The sequence below is a fragment of the Apteryx mantelli genome, chromosome 1 (assembly GCF_036417845.1).
Source record: "Apteryx mantelli isolate bAptMan1 chromosome 1, bAptMan1.hap1, whole genome shotgun sequence".
In the NCBI taxonomy this organism is placed as follows: Eukaryota; Metazoa; Chordata; class Aves; order Apterygiformes; family Apterygidae; genus Apteryx; species Apteryx mantelli.
Window position 1 is genome coordinate 95,611,898 of NC_089978.1, and position 19,794 is coordinate 95,631,691.

Consider the following 19,794-nt stretch of genomic DNA (forward strand, 5'->3'; position numbering starts at 1 on the left):
CTTCACTGATATGACTTCACTGAGTAGGGCTTTGTTGAATGCTTGTTTTAGCAATGAAACATGTAAGGGTGGGTATGTCTAGTTGTAGAAAAACTTTCAAAGACCTTAGTAACATTTGGGTCAGTACACTGTACGTACACTATATTGTTCTTGTGGATGCTGTTCATCCCCCTAACACTGCTACTTATCATAAGAATTTTCCCTATTAATAATTTTGATACGTTCTTATTTATAATTGGCTGTTTCACCAAAAAGATGAAAAGATATGGCTTGATGTCTAGGAATAATATTTATCTGAGAAATTAAGCGAATCCAGATGCATTTATCTGGCTGCCCTTCTCTGCTTTTTTGTGCCACTGAAATATTTTTCCTCTTCTTGCCTGTGTTTTCAGGAATCTAGAAGGACCTGTAGCTTTTAGCTGCTTATCTTAAATTCTGCTGCTTGCACTTCCTCCCTTAATATAGGTTGTTCTGAGTGGATAACAAATGCACCATCTTTACAGGAACCTGATCCAGCTAGCTGAAGACAATTTCTGTGCTCCAGCTGAAATAAGAAATAGAATGATTCAGTGTTACCAGCTGTTATCATACTGTCAGAAGCCCACAGACTTTGATGTTTTTTCTTAGCCCACAGATTCTGAGGTCTCTTAGGTTTCATTTTGAATGAGGGGGGAGGGGAAGGCAAAAGCCTGTCCCTTGTGGTTGCAAAGAGGATCTTGAAGATATTGAAGGAACTGAATATAAAGATTGTTTATTTTGAGTATCATGTGTTGAACCAATCATATGGTTCTGCGGGGGAGAATTTTGAAGGGATACAAAAATTCCAAGATTTTTCAAATGCTTGGAAAGGTTGCCATTACTCGCTGAAGGGGTGAGGCTGCCCTAGTTTCATGTCCCCAGGTCCAACCAGTAGCAAGGCTGAACATATATTCCCAGTAAGCACCCACACAAACACACATATGTACAACATATGTACATGGCCAGCCACACAGATCAACATGATGCACACAGAACAGAGTGTCCCTCACCCAGGAAAATAGTTAGAAAGGAATTTAATAAGAAGCTAGGACACACTGCACTGATCAGGCACAGGGCATGGCCAGACAAGCCTACTGACCAGTCATGTTTACACACAACTAGCCCCTTTTTATTGCCTTATCCCTGTAGTTTCCCATGTTCGTTCCTCCCCAAATCACTTAGATCCTTCCCTTTCTCTGCCTTTGATTCCTCCCCTAAAGGTCCTGTGATAAGTTTTGCACAATCCTGAAATATTCTTCCTCTGCATCCCACAGTGCGACTCATACCCCTAGGAAGTAACCCTCTTCAGGCTCAAAAGGGAGAGGCACTCCCATTGACTTGTCTTGCTGGGTTTCATAGCAGTCTCTCCTGTGACAGCTGTGAAGGAGCCTGGACAGGGTGTCTGTTCCTCTGAGTAGGTGATTTGGGTTCTCTCTCCTGCTGTTGTGCCTCTGCACTCCTCTGTGTTTGTGGAGGTGAGTCCTGGATGGGTTGGTGATGGGTCTGGAAGTAGCTGAGGCAGTTATAATTTGGGTTCCTCCATCTCCGTTGTCTCTCTGTGCTTCTTTGTGCTTGTGGAGATGAGCTTTTATCACATGACCTAGCATGAGTAAACTGTTCTGACTGATTAAGGACACTCAGAGCAACCAACCAGTCAGGAAGGGGGAAGGGAGTCGGAGAGAATTTTGCGTGGGGAAGCCGAGTAAGGCTGAATCTGCCTTACAATATTTGCTTGTTTTACTTAGAAGTAACCTGTAGTTGTCACCTCTGCATCTGTAAGTTAGACCACATGTTTAAGCTGATGTGTTTGAGAAGAGGGTAGCAAAAGTGGAGTGGCCAAGATGCAAAAGAGGCCATTGGAAGCAAGAGAAAGTCCTGGGACTCCAGTGGGCTGGTGTGTTCCTTTCTGCTGTCAGCTCAGCATGGGAAAGTGGGTCAGAACTTGGTGGGGGTGGCTGAAGGGACCACACTACGGCTATGGTCCAGGTTGTAGGTGCAAACTAGGTCTGCCCTTCCTCTTCTCAGGTTCATGTTTTTCAGACTCAGAAGTCTCCTGCTGACAGCAGTGTTCCCCATGGCAGAGCTGCCAACACAACTCTGAGCACTGCTGGGAGAGTTCATCCAAAAGGCCCAGTGCAAGCGGATCTTTTCAGCAAGCTCTAGGGAGACAAAAAGTAGATGAGAGGGGCAGGAGCACCAAGCTTTGGCCAGATTAAGAATTTCCAAAGAAGAAGGGCACTTAGCTCTAACAGGGAGGGCTTCAGAAGTGAGCCTGGAAGGTGCTGTATACCTTTCAACATGCGAAAGCACGGTCTAATCTTAAATTGCCCTGAGATCAGTGAGTCCTAAAAGTGACTGTACTAAACTAAAAGGGCCACGTAGTCCAGTACTTTGTCTCTGAAAAATTCACACTGCTGAAACGGGAGTATATCAGCAAGCATTTTGTCAATGTTTGATGATATTTAGTGAAATGTAAGTGGTTGTAACCTCAGTGATAATTGGATGTCTTCACAAATACTAAAAGGTACTCCATGGCAGTTGTGATTCAAATAGATGGATGTGAGATCTCTGCTCAGATAGTGTGATTGAGAACCTTCCAGTAGCAGTATTATTATTTTGCCTTAATTCTGAATCCGGAACATTGACTTTTGCCGTTTAGTGAAGACAGGCTTGTTTGGAAGCTATATCCAAGCAAAAGGAGGGGAAAACTGGTCATCATTTGCCTTCACTGTGCATAATGGCAATACTGCAGTGCAGTTAGTTGCTGTTGTGCAGGTTAGCTGTCTACATTTGGAACTATCTGCTTGCCAGAAGAAGGAAACAGAGATGGACTTGCAACTAATCATAGCTTTGCAGGAAGTAGATAGACATAAGATGCAATCAACAAGCCATGAGAACAGTTAGCAAAGTACCAAGACTGCTCATAAAACCTGGATGGACTTTTGAAGGTTATGGCATGGGAGAAAAGCTCTTGGGCTTGAATATGGAAAAGAAGAATCAGAAGCAGAACCCTGCAGAAAGAAGAAATCATGCTTGGCTAGAGGCCAGCAGAGGATTTGTAGTTGCTACCTGAAGGAATTGGACATCCCTTTTTCAAAAGCTATCAGAGTTTGAGCATCCACAGACCAGATGGCTGCAGAACAGCTGTTGTTCATGGGATCCCAGTGGGAAGCAAAATGATAGCCAACCCTGTAACATGGCCGTGTATCCACAAATAACCTAATTCTTTCAGAGCTTAGTCCCTGATGAATCCTTACCAACCTGAGCAATGTTCCAGGCCCCCTTCACTGGGGTTGCAATCCATAGTCTTTTTTGGTTTTTCCTCTGAAAGTGTTTTCTTCCAGCAACATTTTTACTGATTTTTTAAGTGAAGCCAGTATCCAGGTTTTTTAAATCCCCCCTGAAAGCATGTATGCACAGAGACTGTGAGTTCAGTTAGCTGCTGTGCTTTGTGATAGACTTTGGATGCTCATGGCTAATAGGGAGTGTGTGAAAGAGGCACTGGGAATGGGTTGGAGGACAGCAACACCCAGGCCTGTTAAACTGGAAGAACCTAGCAGCTGTTGAGTTGGAGCCGTGGTAAGAAAGTATTCTGGGGTACATTGGAGTGCAGGAAGGGGTTGAAAGAGTGGAGGAGCTTGAGGTAGGAGGATTTTTGTTTTTATTTTTTTTGGAAAGTCGGGAGAGAGCCTGGAGAGAGCAGGGGGGGGACTGTAGGTTTATTGAAAAGGTTCCCTGGGATGAGAGGGAGTTGAGTGGACAGGACTTCAGTTGAGAATTGTTGAGAGGACATAGGAGTTTTGGCAACATACAGGGCTGCATTAGCAGTTGAAGATAGTGATTATGCCCTCTATTCAGCACTTGTGAGACCACTTCTGGAGTACAGTTTCCAGTTTGGGGCTCCCCAGTACAAGAGAGACATTGACACACTGCAGCATGTTCGGAGGAGGGCCACCAAGATGATTAGAGAGCTGGAACACATGTACACAGGAGGAGAGGCTGATGGAACTACATTTGTTCTGCCTTCAGAAGAGAAGGTGAAGGGGAGACCTGACTGCTGTCTTCAACTGCTGCTGTTTTCAGCTGTTTAGTGGGAGAAGATGGAGCCAGACTCCTCTTGGAGGTGCACAGTGTAAAGACAACCAATGGGGATAAGCTGGAATGTGGGAGATTCTGGATGGATACCAGGAAGGTTTTTGTTTGTTTGTTTTTGTTTTTATTTAAACCATAAAGGTGGTCAAATTCTGGAACAGGTGCCTAGAAACACTGTGGACTGTGTATATTTGGAGATGCTCAAAATTCAACTGGACAAGGCCCTGAGCAACCTGACCTGGTTGGCTCTGCTTTGAGTAGGGGGTTTGGATTGGGTGACCTCCAAATTTCCCTTCCAGCCTACATGGTTCTGGGGGCCAGGTTGGGAGGGGTTAGAGCTAGAGGCTCTGGTGTAGGAGGAAAAGATCTAGAGTGGAGGTGAGGAATAGGAGTGCAAGGAGCTGTTGGTAAGAGTTTTGGGTTGTGATGAGGCCGTGCTTGAATCCCTGGGTTTGGGAAGATGGACACTGAAAATCGCCTCTCTTGTCTCCTTCCTGATTCTTTCTTTTCACTGTGCTTTTTTTGCTGTTGGAAATGTAGTTAGTTACATCTCATGTATTGTTATTCTCTTTAAGGACCTGAGTCATGCACCACTGAAATTGGAGCCATCAAAATTAGGTCTTACATGCAAGTATTTTTGTCCTTCAGGGTCAGTGGCAGAAGTAGTAATAAACTTAAGTTTTTTATTTAGTGGTCTTCTGCTGTGGTGCCACATCTGTTTAGTTGTTTTTTTGTTTTTTTGTTTGTTTGTTTGTTTGTTTTGTGGTGATTCTTTGAATAGCCAGTGTAGAGCTGCATATACATACCTAGCTAATTCTACACCAGCATGGTGCTAAACACACACTAATTACAAGAAAGATTTTATTGTTTTCCTTCTGTGGAAGCACAAGATAGTTTTGAGCTGCAGTCAACCTGGGCTCAGCATCACTTGAATTGTTGATGAGGTACAGGCAAAGATGGTTTACCAGTGGTCCAGAACCATTCAGCTGCAGTAACTGATACTGATCTACCAAAAGACTGCGTATTTTCCTCTTCACTGCATGTCTGAGAGGTGGAGTATAGACTTATTCTTCTTTATCATATGTGTCTGAAAATACAGTGAATATGTAAAATATTTGTATTGTACCTAGTTGTGTCTTTTAGTGTTTAGCACTAAATCTTAATCTGTTAAAAACTTATGCAGATTATGAGAAGATGAATGCATTGCCTGATCTTCAAAACGTTTTACCTTAACAGCTTTCAAAACCCAGTTATATCTCCAAATTAAATATTTTATTTTCTTCTAGGAAATTGAAAAATGAGCTGCTGGAAGTGAGACGGAAAGGTGGAAACCGTCACTGTCAACAGGACAGCAGCAGGGTCTGTGTTCGCTGCCAGAAAAATCTGGGCCTAATCTTTGACAGGGGAGACCTGTGCCAAACCTGCAAACTCAGAGTTTGCAACAAGTGTCGTGTTGTGGGAACTGATGGGCAGTGGAAATGCTCAGTGTGTGCCAAGATTGCGTAAGTTGTGAAGCTTTTATAAATACTTTTAGAGATTACCTTGTTATAAGTAACTTGTGCTGGTGTTACTGTTTCATATCCCCTTAGCACAAAAGCATACACATAGCAGACACACAAGGGAAGAGGCTTATCTGACGTTTTTATTTGTTGCACTACTTTGTAATATCTTTTTTCCAGTTCAAACTAGATTTCTTTCTTTCTAAAGAAAGCTGCAAGCATTGCAGATACTAAGCTGCTGGTATGGAAGGCCTGAAAATAATGGAAAATCAGTCATAGAACAGTGACAGTCTATTCACATTATTTAGACGCAAATGTGAGGATCAAATAATAACAAAATTAAAACCAGTGAGGACAATATGTTTTGACTAATGTGGTAGGGGGATTTGTAAGGAAACGGATGTAAAAATGGGGAGTAAAAGCACTCCAAGCCATGGTTCTATCTTTGCTCTTTTTCTGTGTTTATAGTAACTTAACTTTTCCCCATGAAAGGAGAAGGCTGCCTTTATAACATTTGCCTCTGAGATGTTTAGCATTAGATAGAGTTCTAAAGTAAATTGTTACATGGTGGGAGGGAAAATAAAGGGGATAGATTAATCTTCACATTTTTTGATGTTGGAATATTGAGCATGGGCAATGGAGGAGGTAGATAGCAGATCACAGTGCTGAAAGGCAGAGAATGGGTATTTTAACACAATGTCAGGTGAATAAAGAAGAGAAATTTTAACATATGTTCCAGATTATTTGTTTCATGTATAGCAAAATCTTGGAGGAATAATTCACATGATTGGAATATTAATGTAGGAGTTTGTAGCTTGACTCAGTAAAATAATCATGAAGGAAAGGAAATAGTCTAATAAATCGAGTTTACATGTCTTAATGTAGGAACTGAGTGGTATAAGGACAAAACTTGATAAAATAATCTTGTTAAAAGGAAAAAGAATAAGGATAATTTCATGGTGGGAGTTTTTTACAGGCTACCAAACTTATGAGATCAGGAAGATAAGGCTTTTCTTAAATAGTATCAGAGATTGAACCCAAATTGGTAGTAATGTCAGACTTTGGCTACCTAGACAGTTAGTGAAAAATTAATATAGCAGGACACAATTTGGGGTTTATATCTTCTAACTTTAGCTTTATAAGTTTAATATCTGTTTTTAGCTAGATGCCTTAGCCTTCTCTACAGTCAGTGGGGAGTGCATCTGGAGGACAGTTTGTCTCACCTCTTCTAAGATGAAACGTGTTGGAGTAGTTGGTTATGTGAAGTGTTTTCAAAGTGGTATGGGCCTGGCTGAGCTCTTGCAGTTTTGTTCAGCCAGTTCTTGAAGTGATCTCAGTTCTGTGTTTCAGAAATGAGAGATTCAGGTGAGATGACAGAGACAAACACAGTACTGCTCTTTAGAAATGAAGAAAGGGAGAACCAGGGCTTCGTTGGCCTTGTCAGGTTACGTATAATTTCTTGAAAAATACTGAAACAAATGATCACTGTGCTGTTTGAAAGCACAAAGAAGATGACAGGATGATGAGTAAGAGCTATCTTGAGAACAAATGATGTCAGACCAATTTAATTTCCTCTTTTGATAGGGTGACAGACCTCATGGATGGAGGAGGAGAGGTAGATGCCTTATAACTTGACTTCAGTGAACCTTTTGATGTGTTCTCTCATGCCATTCTCATAAGCTTATAAACAAGGGAGACTATGCCCTGAAATAAATTCTGTCAGTGTGATTGCAGAGCTGCCTAGAAAACTATGGAGCTCTGTTCTCAGAGTAGTTATCAGCATTTCACTGTCAAAAAAACAGTGGTGTTGAACAGAATCTTTCCTGGGTTTTGTACTGTTCCTTATTTTAGTTAAGGACTTAGATGCAGCAGACGAATATGCTGATTATACTTGCAGGTGACATGAAACTGAGAAGTGCTGCAGGCATGTTGAAGGACAGGATTAGGATTCAAAGTGATGCTTACAGCTGGAGAACTGGTTTGAAGAAAAAGTAGATGGTGACTCCCCGAGGGCATGTGCAAGTACTACACTGGCAAAAGTAGTCAGCTGCAGAAACAGAGAATGAAAAAAATACTGACTCATCCAGATGCCCTTTAGAAAAGGATCGGGGTATTGTATTGATTGGAAAGCTGAACATTAATTAACAGTTTTGTGCTACTATAGAAGAGTCCAGCATCACACAGGAATGTACAAACAGGGTTATGGCCTGTAAAGCACATGATACAATCCTGTTTTATGCAGAGTACTATGCCCAGTTTTGTGTAGCACACATCATATTTCATATTTCAAAATACACTTCATGTTGGTCAACTGCAGAAAGTTCAACAGAAAATAATGATCAGAAGCCTAGAAAATACAGTATGCCCACAATGATGGAAGGAATTGGTGTTTTTCAGCCTAGGGAAGAGAATACTGGAAATAACTGAGTTTTAGATCTGCTAAAGGCAGCTGTATTGAGGGAGGAGTACAGTCTGTTCTACATACTCGCTTGGGATAAAAAAGGATTATGGTACTTAATTGCAGTGAAGGGATTTTGGTTAGGTGTTATGAAAAGTCTTCAGGGATATAGCTTGGAAAGGTTGCAGAATCTTGGGGGTTTTTTAAAAACAGGTTGGATAAACTTCTCAGGAATGATGTCAGTAAAGCTGATCCTGTTTTGGGGCTGGGAAATGGGTTAGGTAACTTCTCAAAACTTAAGCTACCCCTATTTTTGTGACTGTATTGGATCCTGTATGCTAAGCAACAGTCCTAACAATCATCTTGACAATGATTTCCGTTTGGAGCCTGCCTCTAAATTATTACAAATCAAGCTGTAATTTTAAAGTTCTAAAATCATGTTAGATATCTTTATTATTTCATTCAAATCTTTCTTCTATCCTTTTCTGCTTCGTTTAACGGAGGATTTTAGCAAGACTGTAGTGACAGCTAGTGATATGTGAAATGCCTTGTACACTGCTGAGAATACGCAAAGAGGTCACAGAATCACAGAATGGCTGAGGTTGGAAGGAACCTCTGGATATCATCTAGTCCAACCCCCCTGCTCAAGTAGGGTCACCTGGAGCACATTGCCCAGGATTGTGTCCAGACAGCTTTTGAATATCTCCAAGGAGGGAGAGTTCACAGCCTCTCTGGGCAATCTGTTCCAGTGCTCTGTCACCCTCACAGGAAAGAAGTTTTTCCTCATGTTCAGACGGAACTTCCTGTGGTTCAGTTTGTGCCCGTTGCCTCTCGTCCTATTGCTGGGCACCACTGAGAAGAGTCTGGCCCCATCCTCTCTACACCCTCCCTTCAGATACCTATTGTTACACATTGATAGGATAGGATCCCCTCTCAGTCTTCTCTTCTCCAGGCTGAAGAGGCCCAGCTCTCTCAGCCTTTCCTCATAGGAGAGATGCTCCAGTCCCTTCATCATCTTAGTAGCCCTCTGCTGGACTCTCTCCAGGAGCTCCACGTGTCTCTTGTACTGGGGAGCCCAGAACTGGACACAGTACTCCAGATGTGGCCTCAGCAGGGCTGAGTAGAGGGGGAGGATCACCTCCCTCCACCTGCTGGCAACACTCTTCCTAATGCACCCCAGGATACCATTGGCCTTCTTGGCCACAAGGGCACATTGCTGCCTCATGCTTAACTTGGTGTCCACCAGCACTCCCAGGTCCTTCTCCGCAGAGCTGCTTTCCAGCAGGTCCACCCCCAGCCTGTACTGGTGCAGGGGGTTATTCCTCCCCTCCCACGACTCTGCACTTGCCTTTGTTGAGCTTCATGAGGTTCCTCTCCGCCCAGCTCTCCAGCCTGTCCAGGTCTCTCTGAATGGCAGCACAGCCCTCTGGTGTATTGGCCACTCCTCCCAGTTTTGTATCATCAGCAAACTTGCTGAGGGTGCACTCTGTCCCTTCATCCAGGTCATTGATGAAGAAGTTGAACAAGACTGGACCCAGTACTGACCCCTGGGAGACACCGCTGGTGCTTGGCCTCCAGCTGGACTCTGCGCCACTGACCACAACCCTCTGAGCTCTGCCATTCAGCCAGTTCTCAATCCACCTCACTGACCACTTATCCAACCTGCAATTCATCAGTCTGTCTCTGAGGATGTTATGGGAGACAATGTCAAAAACCTTACTAGAGTCAAGGTAAACAACATGCACTGCTCTCCCCTCATCTACTCAACCAGTCATCCCATTGTAGAAGGCTACCAGATTGGTTAAGCATGATTTCCCCTTGGTGAAGCCATGCTGACTACTCCTGATCACCTTCTTTTCCTCCACATGCTTAGAGATGGCCTCCAGGATGAGCTGCTCCATCACTTTTCCAGGGGTGAAGATGAGGCTGACTGGCCTGTAGTTCCCTGGGTCCTCCTTCTTGCCCATTCTGAAGACTGGGGTGACATTGGCTTTCTTCCAGTCCTCAGGCACCTCTCCTGTTCTCCATGACCTTTCAAAGATGATGGAGAGTGGCTTACCAATGACATCCGCCAGCTCCCTCAGTACTCGTGGGTGCATCCCATCAGGGCCCATGGATTTGTGGGTGTCAAGTTTGCCTAAATGATCTCTAACCTGATCCTCCTCGACCAAGGGAAAGTCTTCCTTTCTCCAGACTCTCTCTCTTGCCTCCAGGATCTGGAATTTCTGAGGGCTGGCCTGAGCAGTAAAGACTGAAGCAAAGGCAGCATTCAGCAGCTCTGCCTTGTCTGTGTCCTTTGTCACCAGGGCACCCACCCCATTCGGCAGCAGGCCCACATTTTCCCTGTTGTTATTGTGAGACTTTTAAAAGGTGGGGGAAGAATTCATGGCCTCTATGCACTCTTTCAGTTTTTGGTGCTGTACTAACTCTTGGCTATTCTGCCAAAATTGTCCACAAGAATGTCTCTAAGTGCCACTTAGGGTGATGGTGGTAGTGGTAATCTGTGTAAGTGTGTGTTATTTCTGTGCGTATAATAGATGATTATATAAGTATGGAAGCAAGTCGTCTTGAACTGTTGGACTGCCTACTGCATTACACTTTGTGTCAGTGAAGAAGTTCTGATCCTGGGTATTGAGTGTGCTTTTTGGAAGAGATGATGTTTTTTTTTTTATTGCAGGTTGACGAGTGAATATACTGCAGAAATCCCTTAAATCACACAGATAATCTAAAATGGTTGCTGAAACAAAGAACATCTTGGCATAAAAGAAACATAAAGAACATAAAAGAAAGTGTGAATAATACATGCCAGCTCCTGCCTGTTGCTTCATTTTGACCATTCTTTCCTTTTGAGCTTCTTGAGTACTGCATACTCATAGCACAGGAGTTTGGGGTGCATTTAATACAGCAAAAGGACATTCTATCATATGGCTTGTGATCAAATTTTATCATTGCTTTAACATTTATGGTGGGTTTATGTCCAGCTACCAGAAAACCTAGGAAAAGATGAAGGCAAATCACAAATATGCTGATTTTAGGATTAGATTATTTCAAAATACACATTTTTTTAAGGAAATGGTAAAATAAAGTGTTATTTTTCAAACAAATTAAAAATTACATGGTAGCATAATGGTAGCTCTAGGGGTGAGATACTAGTCTGTTTAGTAATAAGACCCATTTATCTATTTATCTATCTCTCAACCAGAACACCTTCATCTGGCAACAAGTGGATCTGACTTCTCCCCTCCACCTCCCAAAATAATCTTTTAAACATTATTCTACTATTTCTCTTACGTCAGACATGCCTGAAAAACAGTTTCTGATGGTGGGGAAGCTCATTACAGCACATTAATTATATTCCAAAATCCTCTCAAAAACATTTTATGAAGCTGAGAAGAGCAATTTGAATGTGAAAAGTGACAGTTTTCCATCAGTATTTTTATGTATACCAAATTCAGGCTTATATATAAATTGTCTTAGAATTTACAATTACAAGAGAAGAATTTTCCACTTGAATGTGCATAAAAATAATTTTTTTTTTTTCCATGAGAGTTACTACCATCTAGGATATAAAGTTGCAAAATGGAGAATTTAAAGGTGAAAAAGTGTTAGAGCTAAATCTTCTCCCATATTCTTAGTTCTGCTGTTACTGAGGGTAGAGAACAAGATTTATGTATGTGATCATAAATTTCATGGATAGCGACCACTGTTGTAATTTTTAATACGGTGAATTGGGCATGTGGATAGCGATGTAATCGATGACATAGAAAGTTTTCTGCTCCATTCCCTGCATACAAGGTCCAACTATGGTCATCAGTAGCTTTCAGACATAGGTGTAAAAGAGAAACTTTACATCATAGTTACGTTTTCCTGCATCTTCTTAAAATAAAGTTTGGTCAGTTTATGTTTTAAACTTGGCATGTAAATGGTGTGAGCAATAGGCTGAGGGAAATCAAAATTCTTCAGTCTGCTGGCAGGCTTATTGCTGCTGCCTATATTTCTCATTATGAATGTCTAGAACAATTCGTTTATTTTGATTGAATTCTTCAGCAAGATAAAATGCTTAGGTGGCCTACGCTATTACAGCAGAACAGAACTGTAATGAGAACTTTATCTTCATCTTTAAAATAATCACATTGTCTCAAAGTGTCATGAAAATTCATCAGTAGCTTCGTAACATTTATGCACATTAGGAGCCTAAAAATAGAGACATTTCAAATATCCTAATATGCAAATGTTCTTTAGCTTTCTTGACTTTTTTTTAATTTTAGCAATTTATAAGCAAATTTATTTGCCTTGCTTCTTTTTATAGTGTCACAAATTTAGTAGCCTCACAGCATATTGAAAATGCTCTGAAATTATTATATGTTATAGAAAATATTCTGTGAAATCAAACGCATATAAAAATAAGTGTTTATGTTCTGGTGTGTTTATGTATGGGCTATGTTTTATCAAGCCTCTGGTCTTGCAACTTTTTCCTAGTTTTACTTCCCAGGAGGAAGTACAGTACTTGAGCAATAGGAGAGGGAAAGGAAGCTGGAGTAAATCTCTCTCTACTCTACTGGGAATGTAGGTTAGGCTGGATGGCCAAATTGACAGTGAGGCATCAATACCTGTTTAACCAATGTTTTTTCCAAATGAAATGATTAAAGATAAAAATGGGGACTTTCCATCTCAAAAGAAATGTTTATATTTGAATGTTTAACTATGAAATATTTTGCAGGAATGAGAGTAGAAAACAAGTGGCAGTTCTTGGCAGAGCTAGGCCACAGGTTATCCTTCATTTTGAAACTGAGCAGCGTGTTAATGAAGATAATCTGTTCAGTAGGAGATTTTAGAGCAAGAAGAACCATACAACCCTAAAGTACTCTTTCACGTGGTTGTGATTAATGTATAAGGACTTAGCTGAAATCTAAAGTATTCTATACTAAATCTAGCTACTTGAACATGATTTTCTTAAAAATCTTCCTAGCTGTTTCAGGTATGGGAAAGTGCAATCACGCAAAAGTTGTTACTATTGCAATTTATAACACTTCCTTTCTTTCTAAAACTAGTGACTTCTGCATCTGTCCTTTATCCTGGAAAGCCCATCTAAACATGGTTTAGGTAGAACGTACTTTTTTAACCTGTATATGCTACGTGCCAACTGAGAAAGGAAGCATAAGTAAAGGAAATGCATGCCCAACCCCTGAAATAGATGTCACCATGCAACTTGCACCCACTTTAAAAACAACACAGAATAAACCTCTGAACACTGTAATTTGTTGTACTATTGAGTATACAACCTTGTTTCTTTTCCTACTGGAAAGATTACCTAGATGAAAAGGGTTTGTATAAGTCCTGTGTCAGAAGTAGAAGAAAGATGAGTTATCTCAGCAGGAAAGACTGTCTCCCTTTGTCATAATTATAAATGCATGAAAATAACATTATTAGAAGATGGTTTAGGTCTAGTACTTCAATTTTGGTTACAGAACGCGAAATACAATTATGTAATTCAGACTTCAAGTCAGAGATTTAAACAGTCATTTAATCTGAATTCATTTATATTTATAGGTAGAACAAGAAATGTTTCTATAGTTATTTCTGAAATGTATGAATGATTAAGATACTATGAACTTTAGTCTTTCTGTGAATTGTTCACTCTACATGAAAAATACATTTACATATACCCCATCCAATACTAGTGCACTAGAAATTCAAAGGTATGAAGTTTAAATTTTTCCCCTCGTTTCATTAAAAAGTGATATTTTTGTAGAGGTGATCTGTTAGATATGAACTTTTCTACAAAAAGGACTGCCAACTGAACTCAAGATCCCAAGACTGAAAGTAGCATTGATGATGACAAAGACAAAAAATTAAAGTGAAGGTTGAAGGTTAAACCTGTTCCATCTGAAACATGCAATGGCTGGCTACTGATGGATTTTTTTTTTCCTCTTTGCTGTGGGTAGGAGCAGAACTGGCTAGAGAGGTGAAATATTTGACTAAAGACAAGACAATATTCCCTTTATTTGCCGTGTTTCATGTATCGGTTGTGGGAGTTATTTTTGTTTTACTGGAGACCTGCTTCTTCCAATGAAGTCTAAGATTAGACCATTCTGGATCCTCTGTATACTTGGCGGAGGGAGCAGAATGGGTGTAGGCCTTCCCAAAGCAAACAGTGCCAAGGAGTTGGCAATATGACTTGCTGTAAACCTTGGTGTGAAAAGCAAACTCAGAGGAGTGCATGCTGTAAATGAGTTGTGAAAATACACATTCAGAGAAAAACTGTTTTTCCTATTAGCCAGAAGGTGCATAGTTCCTGGTGAAATAAATCCTTTCCAGTGTTTATGTGCTTAACAAAAGTCATTTAAAGAAAAACTGAGTGGAAATGTGGAGATTGTATTTAATTCTTTTGCAAAATGCCTGACTGATTGTTATGATGAATTATAGGTCTTTTTTTTGTCACTAGGGGTCTTCAGAAACAGGATAAGGCAGTAATGGTTTATTACCACATTTGTGGGCAAGTGTTTTGAATTTTTGTTTTTTTGTTTTTTGTTTTTAGCCTGTTTTAGTAGAATTGAAATGTGCATGCATGATTCATAAGTAGGTGAGAAAGAAGAGATGATGTCAGGGTCTTTTTAGCAATGGCAGGATCCTATTCTGTAGTTTTTTTGTCTTTTCCCAGGTTGGACTATCCATTCAGGCATGGCTCAGTGATTTAGCAGCGAATATACTGATCAGTGCTCTAAATGCCTCTCTAGTAATTTTCATGCCCAAAAAGACTAGATGATTTCTTTTCTAGTATAGGCTTGCAAATAAGTTTTCTCATTGATTGTGATGTAGGCAGGAACATATGTGAAGATAAATCAGGGTGGGTTTTTTTTGGTTTGAATATTCCTAAGCAGTAGCTTTTATCCATCAGCTGTACATAGTGGGGCAGTAGAAATCGTGATGTTTGAGCATAATGAAACTAGTTCACTGAAAGGCTAGCAATTAGCATCAGAAACATACCTGTGGAAAACAGCAAGGCCAACACAGGATTTTTTTATTGCCATTAGAGGCAGGAGGATTTGAAAACTTTCCAGTTACCCCAGAAAAAGCAGCATTATCCAAAACAGTAGCAAAGGCAAAAGTTCATTGCTCTGAACCTCAGGCACATAACTAACTCGTAACGGTGCTGTCAGTTGAAGAGATTGCATATAGAGGTATCATATGAAACTTAGAGTATGACATTAGAAATATGTATGAACTTGCAACAAAATATATAGAACCAGGTTGGATCCATGAACTGCTGACTTGTTTGGCAGGGTTTTTGCTTTTTATTTTTCCTCCATCCATTGTGGTTGTTTACACATCTCTTATCTTTTTGAAGAATTTGAAAATTGTGGAGTTCAGTAGTTCACTATCCAAAGGAAGAGGGAGAAAGTACGTATTACATGTTTTCTATGGAAATCCAGTCAGAATGGTTGAAACACTTTTTTCCCAAGTAAATTTCCATGTGCTGAAAATTATTTTTTATTCACAAAGCAGGATGATTTTTTTTCTACTACATTTATCATACTGTCTTGAGTTTCACAATCATGCAAATGTTGTCCAGAGCTCATGAGCATGATGAGCAGATGATGACCTAAAGGTTTAAGCAGCAGTTTGGCCAAATTTTTTAATGTGCATGTCTTCCTGGATTTTTTCTTTTTGCCTATATAGACAGCTGAGGATAGTGACAGGTGAATGGTTTTTTGAAGAGAGAGCAAAGCGCTTCAAACAATCCAATCTCCTTGGAACCGATGTTGTCAGACAGTCTATCCTACGCAGATTCCCGGGTAATGGTAAGGAACACGAAAGAGAGGTTCACTGTTTATGCTTGATACTTTTAAACCTTGTTTCCAGAGTGTTTGACTTAATCTGTATTTTGTTTTTCACTGTAGAATGTGCAAGTATAATCAGTATTTTAATCTTAATGTTATACTTGGGTATTGTTATGCACTGTTTATGAACGACTATTATTTAGGAAAGGTAAGCTATAGATGAGTAAGGACATTTCTCTGTGGAGATAGAGAGCTGCTTAAAATCTCACTGTCCAAACAGATAGGCAGTATTAAAATTCAGCTCCAAAGCAGAAGCAGAGGCTCTAAAAGTTGATTCTTAATTCCTCCCAGGAAGTTTAGCTGTATACAGAGATATAAAGCTAGCCATTCATCTTGCCTCTTTTATTTAATTATGTTGGCATTGAGTAAAATGTATAATTCCATTTTCTTTAACTCCGAATAAGAAAAGCTAAATGTTAGCTCATGTGCTATCTACTGGAGCATGGGCTACATCCCAGACTACTTGGTATCTCTCTGCTCTCACTTGACTTTCCTTTTGTCCAGCCATCTTCAATAAACTGCACCTGCACTCTTAGGTACTGAGTAAGAGTGTACCTTACTATTAGGTACAAAAACCACAGTCTGCTGTCCCAATCTAGCACAGCAGGTCTACCGTGCCTGGTACCTTGCCCGTTACCACAGGACCACTGGTTTAGGAATTAGGAGTTTTTCCTGCATGCTGATGATTCTCCCTCCGCTGAACTGCTTTACTCTGCACAGAGAAGCTTTTATTTAGATAGTCTGTTTTCAGAGGTAGCATTTATCACTTTCAGTAGGAAGGTGAAGGCAACTGGTAGTTCTTAGGAGGAGAGAATGGTTTACTGCCATTGGAAACATATCTGGTGTAAATACGCTGCTTGGCAGAATGCTGATCTTTCCAATATCAGTGTGCTTCAGAAATTATCAAACTGACATGTCTCTATATCTTTGGTTTTCAGTGTTTTATATTATACAACCTGTCAAATTGGATATTTTGTGTTTTGTTACTATATGTTTACATTTGATAAATATTTTATGGAAAAATGGTGTATATATATATTTTTCTATTTTACTCCTAGCTGAACAATTTTGATTTAGAAAATGTTCTTTCATTTAACACAGAAAATACTTTACACTGCAAAATTATATTTCAAGTTCCTTGGTTGTTAAGTATGTTCTTTGTCAGTGACAAATTCAGAAGTATGGTTCAACAGAAAAGCTGATAATAAGAAACATTTCTAACTATTTAAAATTTATTTTCTTTTAATGAAAGGCAAAAACAAAGAACTTCCTGAGCTGTTTCTGTATGATATTTTATCATATGTTTTTATTTAATATTGTAAAATGGAGAAATCTACTTTTGTAGGTTGTTTGACACGTGCTGCCTTTTTTTCTGTAAATATTGGTTTTATTTCCGCCCCCCCCCCCCCCCCGAAGATACAGTTTCCAGCAAGGATGAAGGAAGAATGTTTAAAGATCAACCCCAGGAGAATGCAGAAAAACATCCAGATATATCAACCTCCTCCACAAATGGACATAAATCTATCTTCAGCGGACCTAGAAAGATAGGGTAAAGATTTTTCTTTTGGAAACTGAAAAATCAGAATGCCGCTGTGTATGGTCAGATGAATTTTTTCTTTAGTCTCTCCAACATTCCATATCCACCCGAAACTTCCCAGGGTTAGAAACAGTTCTCATTTAAAAGCTTACTATAATTAGACTACTGTCTCCTAGGAAATGCAGCAGTAATTACTCTTCAGCTGTAAAGGTAGAAGAAAAAAAGGCAGTTTTACTCTTGGATTCTTCCTGTTTATACTTTGAAGTAACAGAATGTCCCTAAATGCTGGTCTGCAGAAGAAGCAGATGCAAAAAATAGTATTTTGAGAATCTGTTTTTATGTGTACGGGTTGGTTCAGTTAACAAGTCTTGTAGTCCATTAGTTTCCAGGTGTGTAAATGCAGTCTAACAATAAAAGCAGTGCTCCTTTCTTTTGTACATGACCACATGTACATTGAATACATGGTTGCATAGGTGGTGTCTGGGCATAACTCGAGGCTGTTGGATGAAAAGGAAGAAAATTCAGATGAACTTTCAGATCCTGGGCAGAGTTACATGGGCTGGTAGTTGGAAAACTTGGTTTCTGTTGGTAGCAGAGCAATTTTTATTATGGATCCTAAATATAGGGTAGGTGGGTAGCTTTTTACATCTGTGACTGTCTTCCAAGTAAGGAAAGAGTGAGACTTCTGGGCAGTGCCAAATATGGAATTTGTTGTTCCAGTCTCTCAAGAAATTAACTTGAGTGATTTCTGCCTTTTTTAATATTGGAAAAAAGAGCATCTGAATGCCTCTGAGTTCTCAAATCAAGGTGAAGGAAGAATTAGTTTAAGGAATCTACTATAGCAGGACTTAGCTGTTACTCTAAATCATGCTAATTGGTAACTATAGTGAGCATTCATTAAAGTTTACTTTCGTAGGAGAGTTGATGCTGGAAACATTGTTGTCCATGATGTTGATTCGGAAGTATGGATTGTCAAAGCTACACTTTGTGCAATGACCTGGATCTAGATAGAATAAGGGGCACAGGCGTAAGCTAAGTTGTTACTGTATTGTCTCAGGAACTCTTGGGCCCACATCTTCATAAATATTCGAATGCTGAACCCACATTGTTTTTACTGGGTGTTACTTTAGAGGACATGTAGTTGTTTCTGTACTCATGTGAAATCTAATTACTTAGCTAATGCCAAAGCAAGCTTGGCAGTATTCTACAGTGTATTTGCTTTCTGGTCCTGCAGATCTAATCCTCTCTTCATTTAAATCCTTTCTGCAGATTTATTAGTCATATTTGCCTATGAGAAACAAATTATTTTTCTTGTCTGTTATTTATTTTTAGTGGTTTCCAGCCTTTTTCATTTTGTAGCCTGAAACGTTTTCCAGTGATTACATTCCCTGTAAAAGCAAATCTAATGCTACAGTCAGTAGGCTTGCTTTTCCTAGGTATTTTCTATGCCCTCTGTTAGAAGTAGTTCATTATTCCTCCTCCTCCTTCCTTGCTCCTTCTTCCTCCCTCAGGTTCTACATTCATGCATCTCATGAGTCAATTTGTATAAGCAAAACCATTTGGGAGCCAGCTCCTACTGATGTGCAGTGTTATGCAGTTAATATGTTACCTGTGTTACCTTAACATTCTATCGTTGTTTGTAAGTCAATGAAGAATACTATTATTTTTCAAAACTTTCTTTCTTTTTTGTCTTTTTAGATCACATCCTGCAGGGCAGGATGTTATGTTTTTGGACAATAGCATGTTCAGGGCATTGTTGCATGTAATTGTAGAAACTGCAAGGAGATTTTTAAGAGAACATACACATAGTATAATTTGCTAGGAGAGAATACACATACTTATGCAAGCAAAATTTTGTTTTACTGGTTAGCCTTTGCTGTAAATATGCTGTAAAAAAATAAGGGTTTTCACAAAAAAACACTCCTGGTTCAAAGCAGGAAGTGGTCATGTTGAGTATGAAGGATGTTTTGATGTTCTGTGTCTTAAAAAGTAGTTTTATAGTAAATATGATGCTGCTGCTTTTTGTAGGAATCAGTTTGGTATCCAAGTTTGGCACTCTGCTCACCATTATATCCAGAGTTGTCATTAGTTTGCATAGGTGAAATGAATACAACCTGCACATCACAGTAATTCAGTCACATTGCTGTTTCCTGGAAAAAAAGGTGCAACTTTTAAAACATTTTATTTTATTCCTGTTTTCATCAGGAAGGTAATTAGAGCAGTTACCAAAGGAGAAATTGCAAATACAAAAGATGAAGGTGGAAGAAACACATTCTCTGAAGCTGAAACACGAAGTCTGCGCAGTGGCAGGTCAACGCCTTGTTCTGAGAGGTGAGCAGCAGAAATTTGATGATAGCTCATACTGGGATTGACCTAAGGGTGTGTGCCAGTCCCCTGAGACGCATTGTG

At 39.9% G+C, this 19,794-nt stretch overlaps 1 protein-coding gene across 1 annotated transcript in view; it reads left to right on the plus strand.

The window, feature by feature from the left end:
* The window catches only part of SYTL5 (synaptotagmin like 5), a 62,480-nt gene that overhangs the window by 12,235 nt on the left and 30,451 nt on the right, over nt 1-19,794 (plus strand). Inside the window, exons 2-5 of the mRNA XM_013941633.2 lie at nt 5,397-5,612; nt 15,688-15,803; nt 17,265-17,397; nt 19,591-19,716. Coding sequence (XP_013797087.2) covers nt 5,397-5,612; nt 15,688-15,803; nt 17,265-17,397; nt 19,591-19,716 — 591 coding nt within the window. The remainder of the gene's footprint in view (nt 1-5,396; nt 5,613-15,687; nt 15,804-17,264; nt 17,398-19,590; nt 19,717-19,794) is intronic.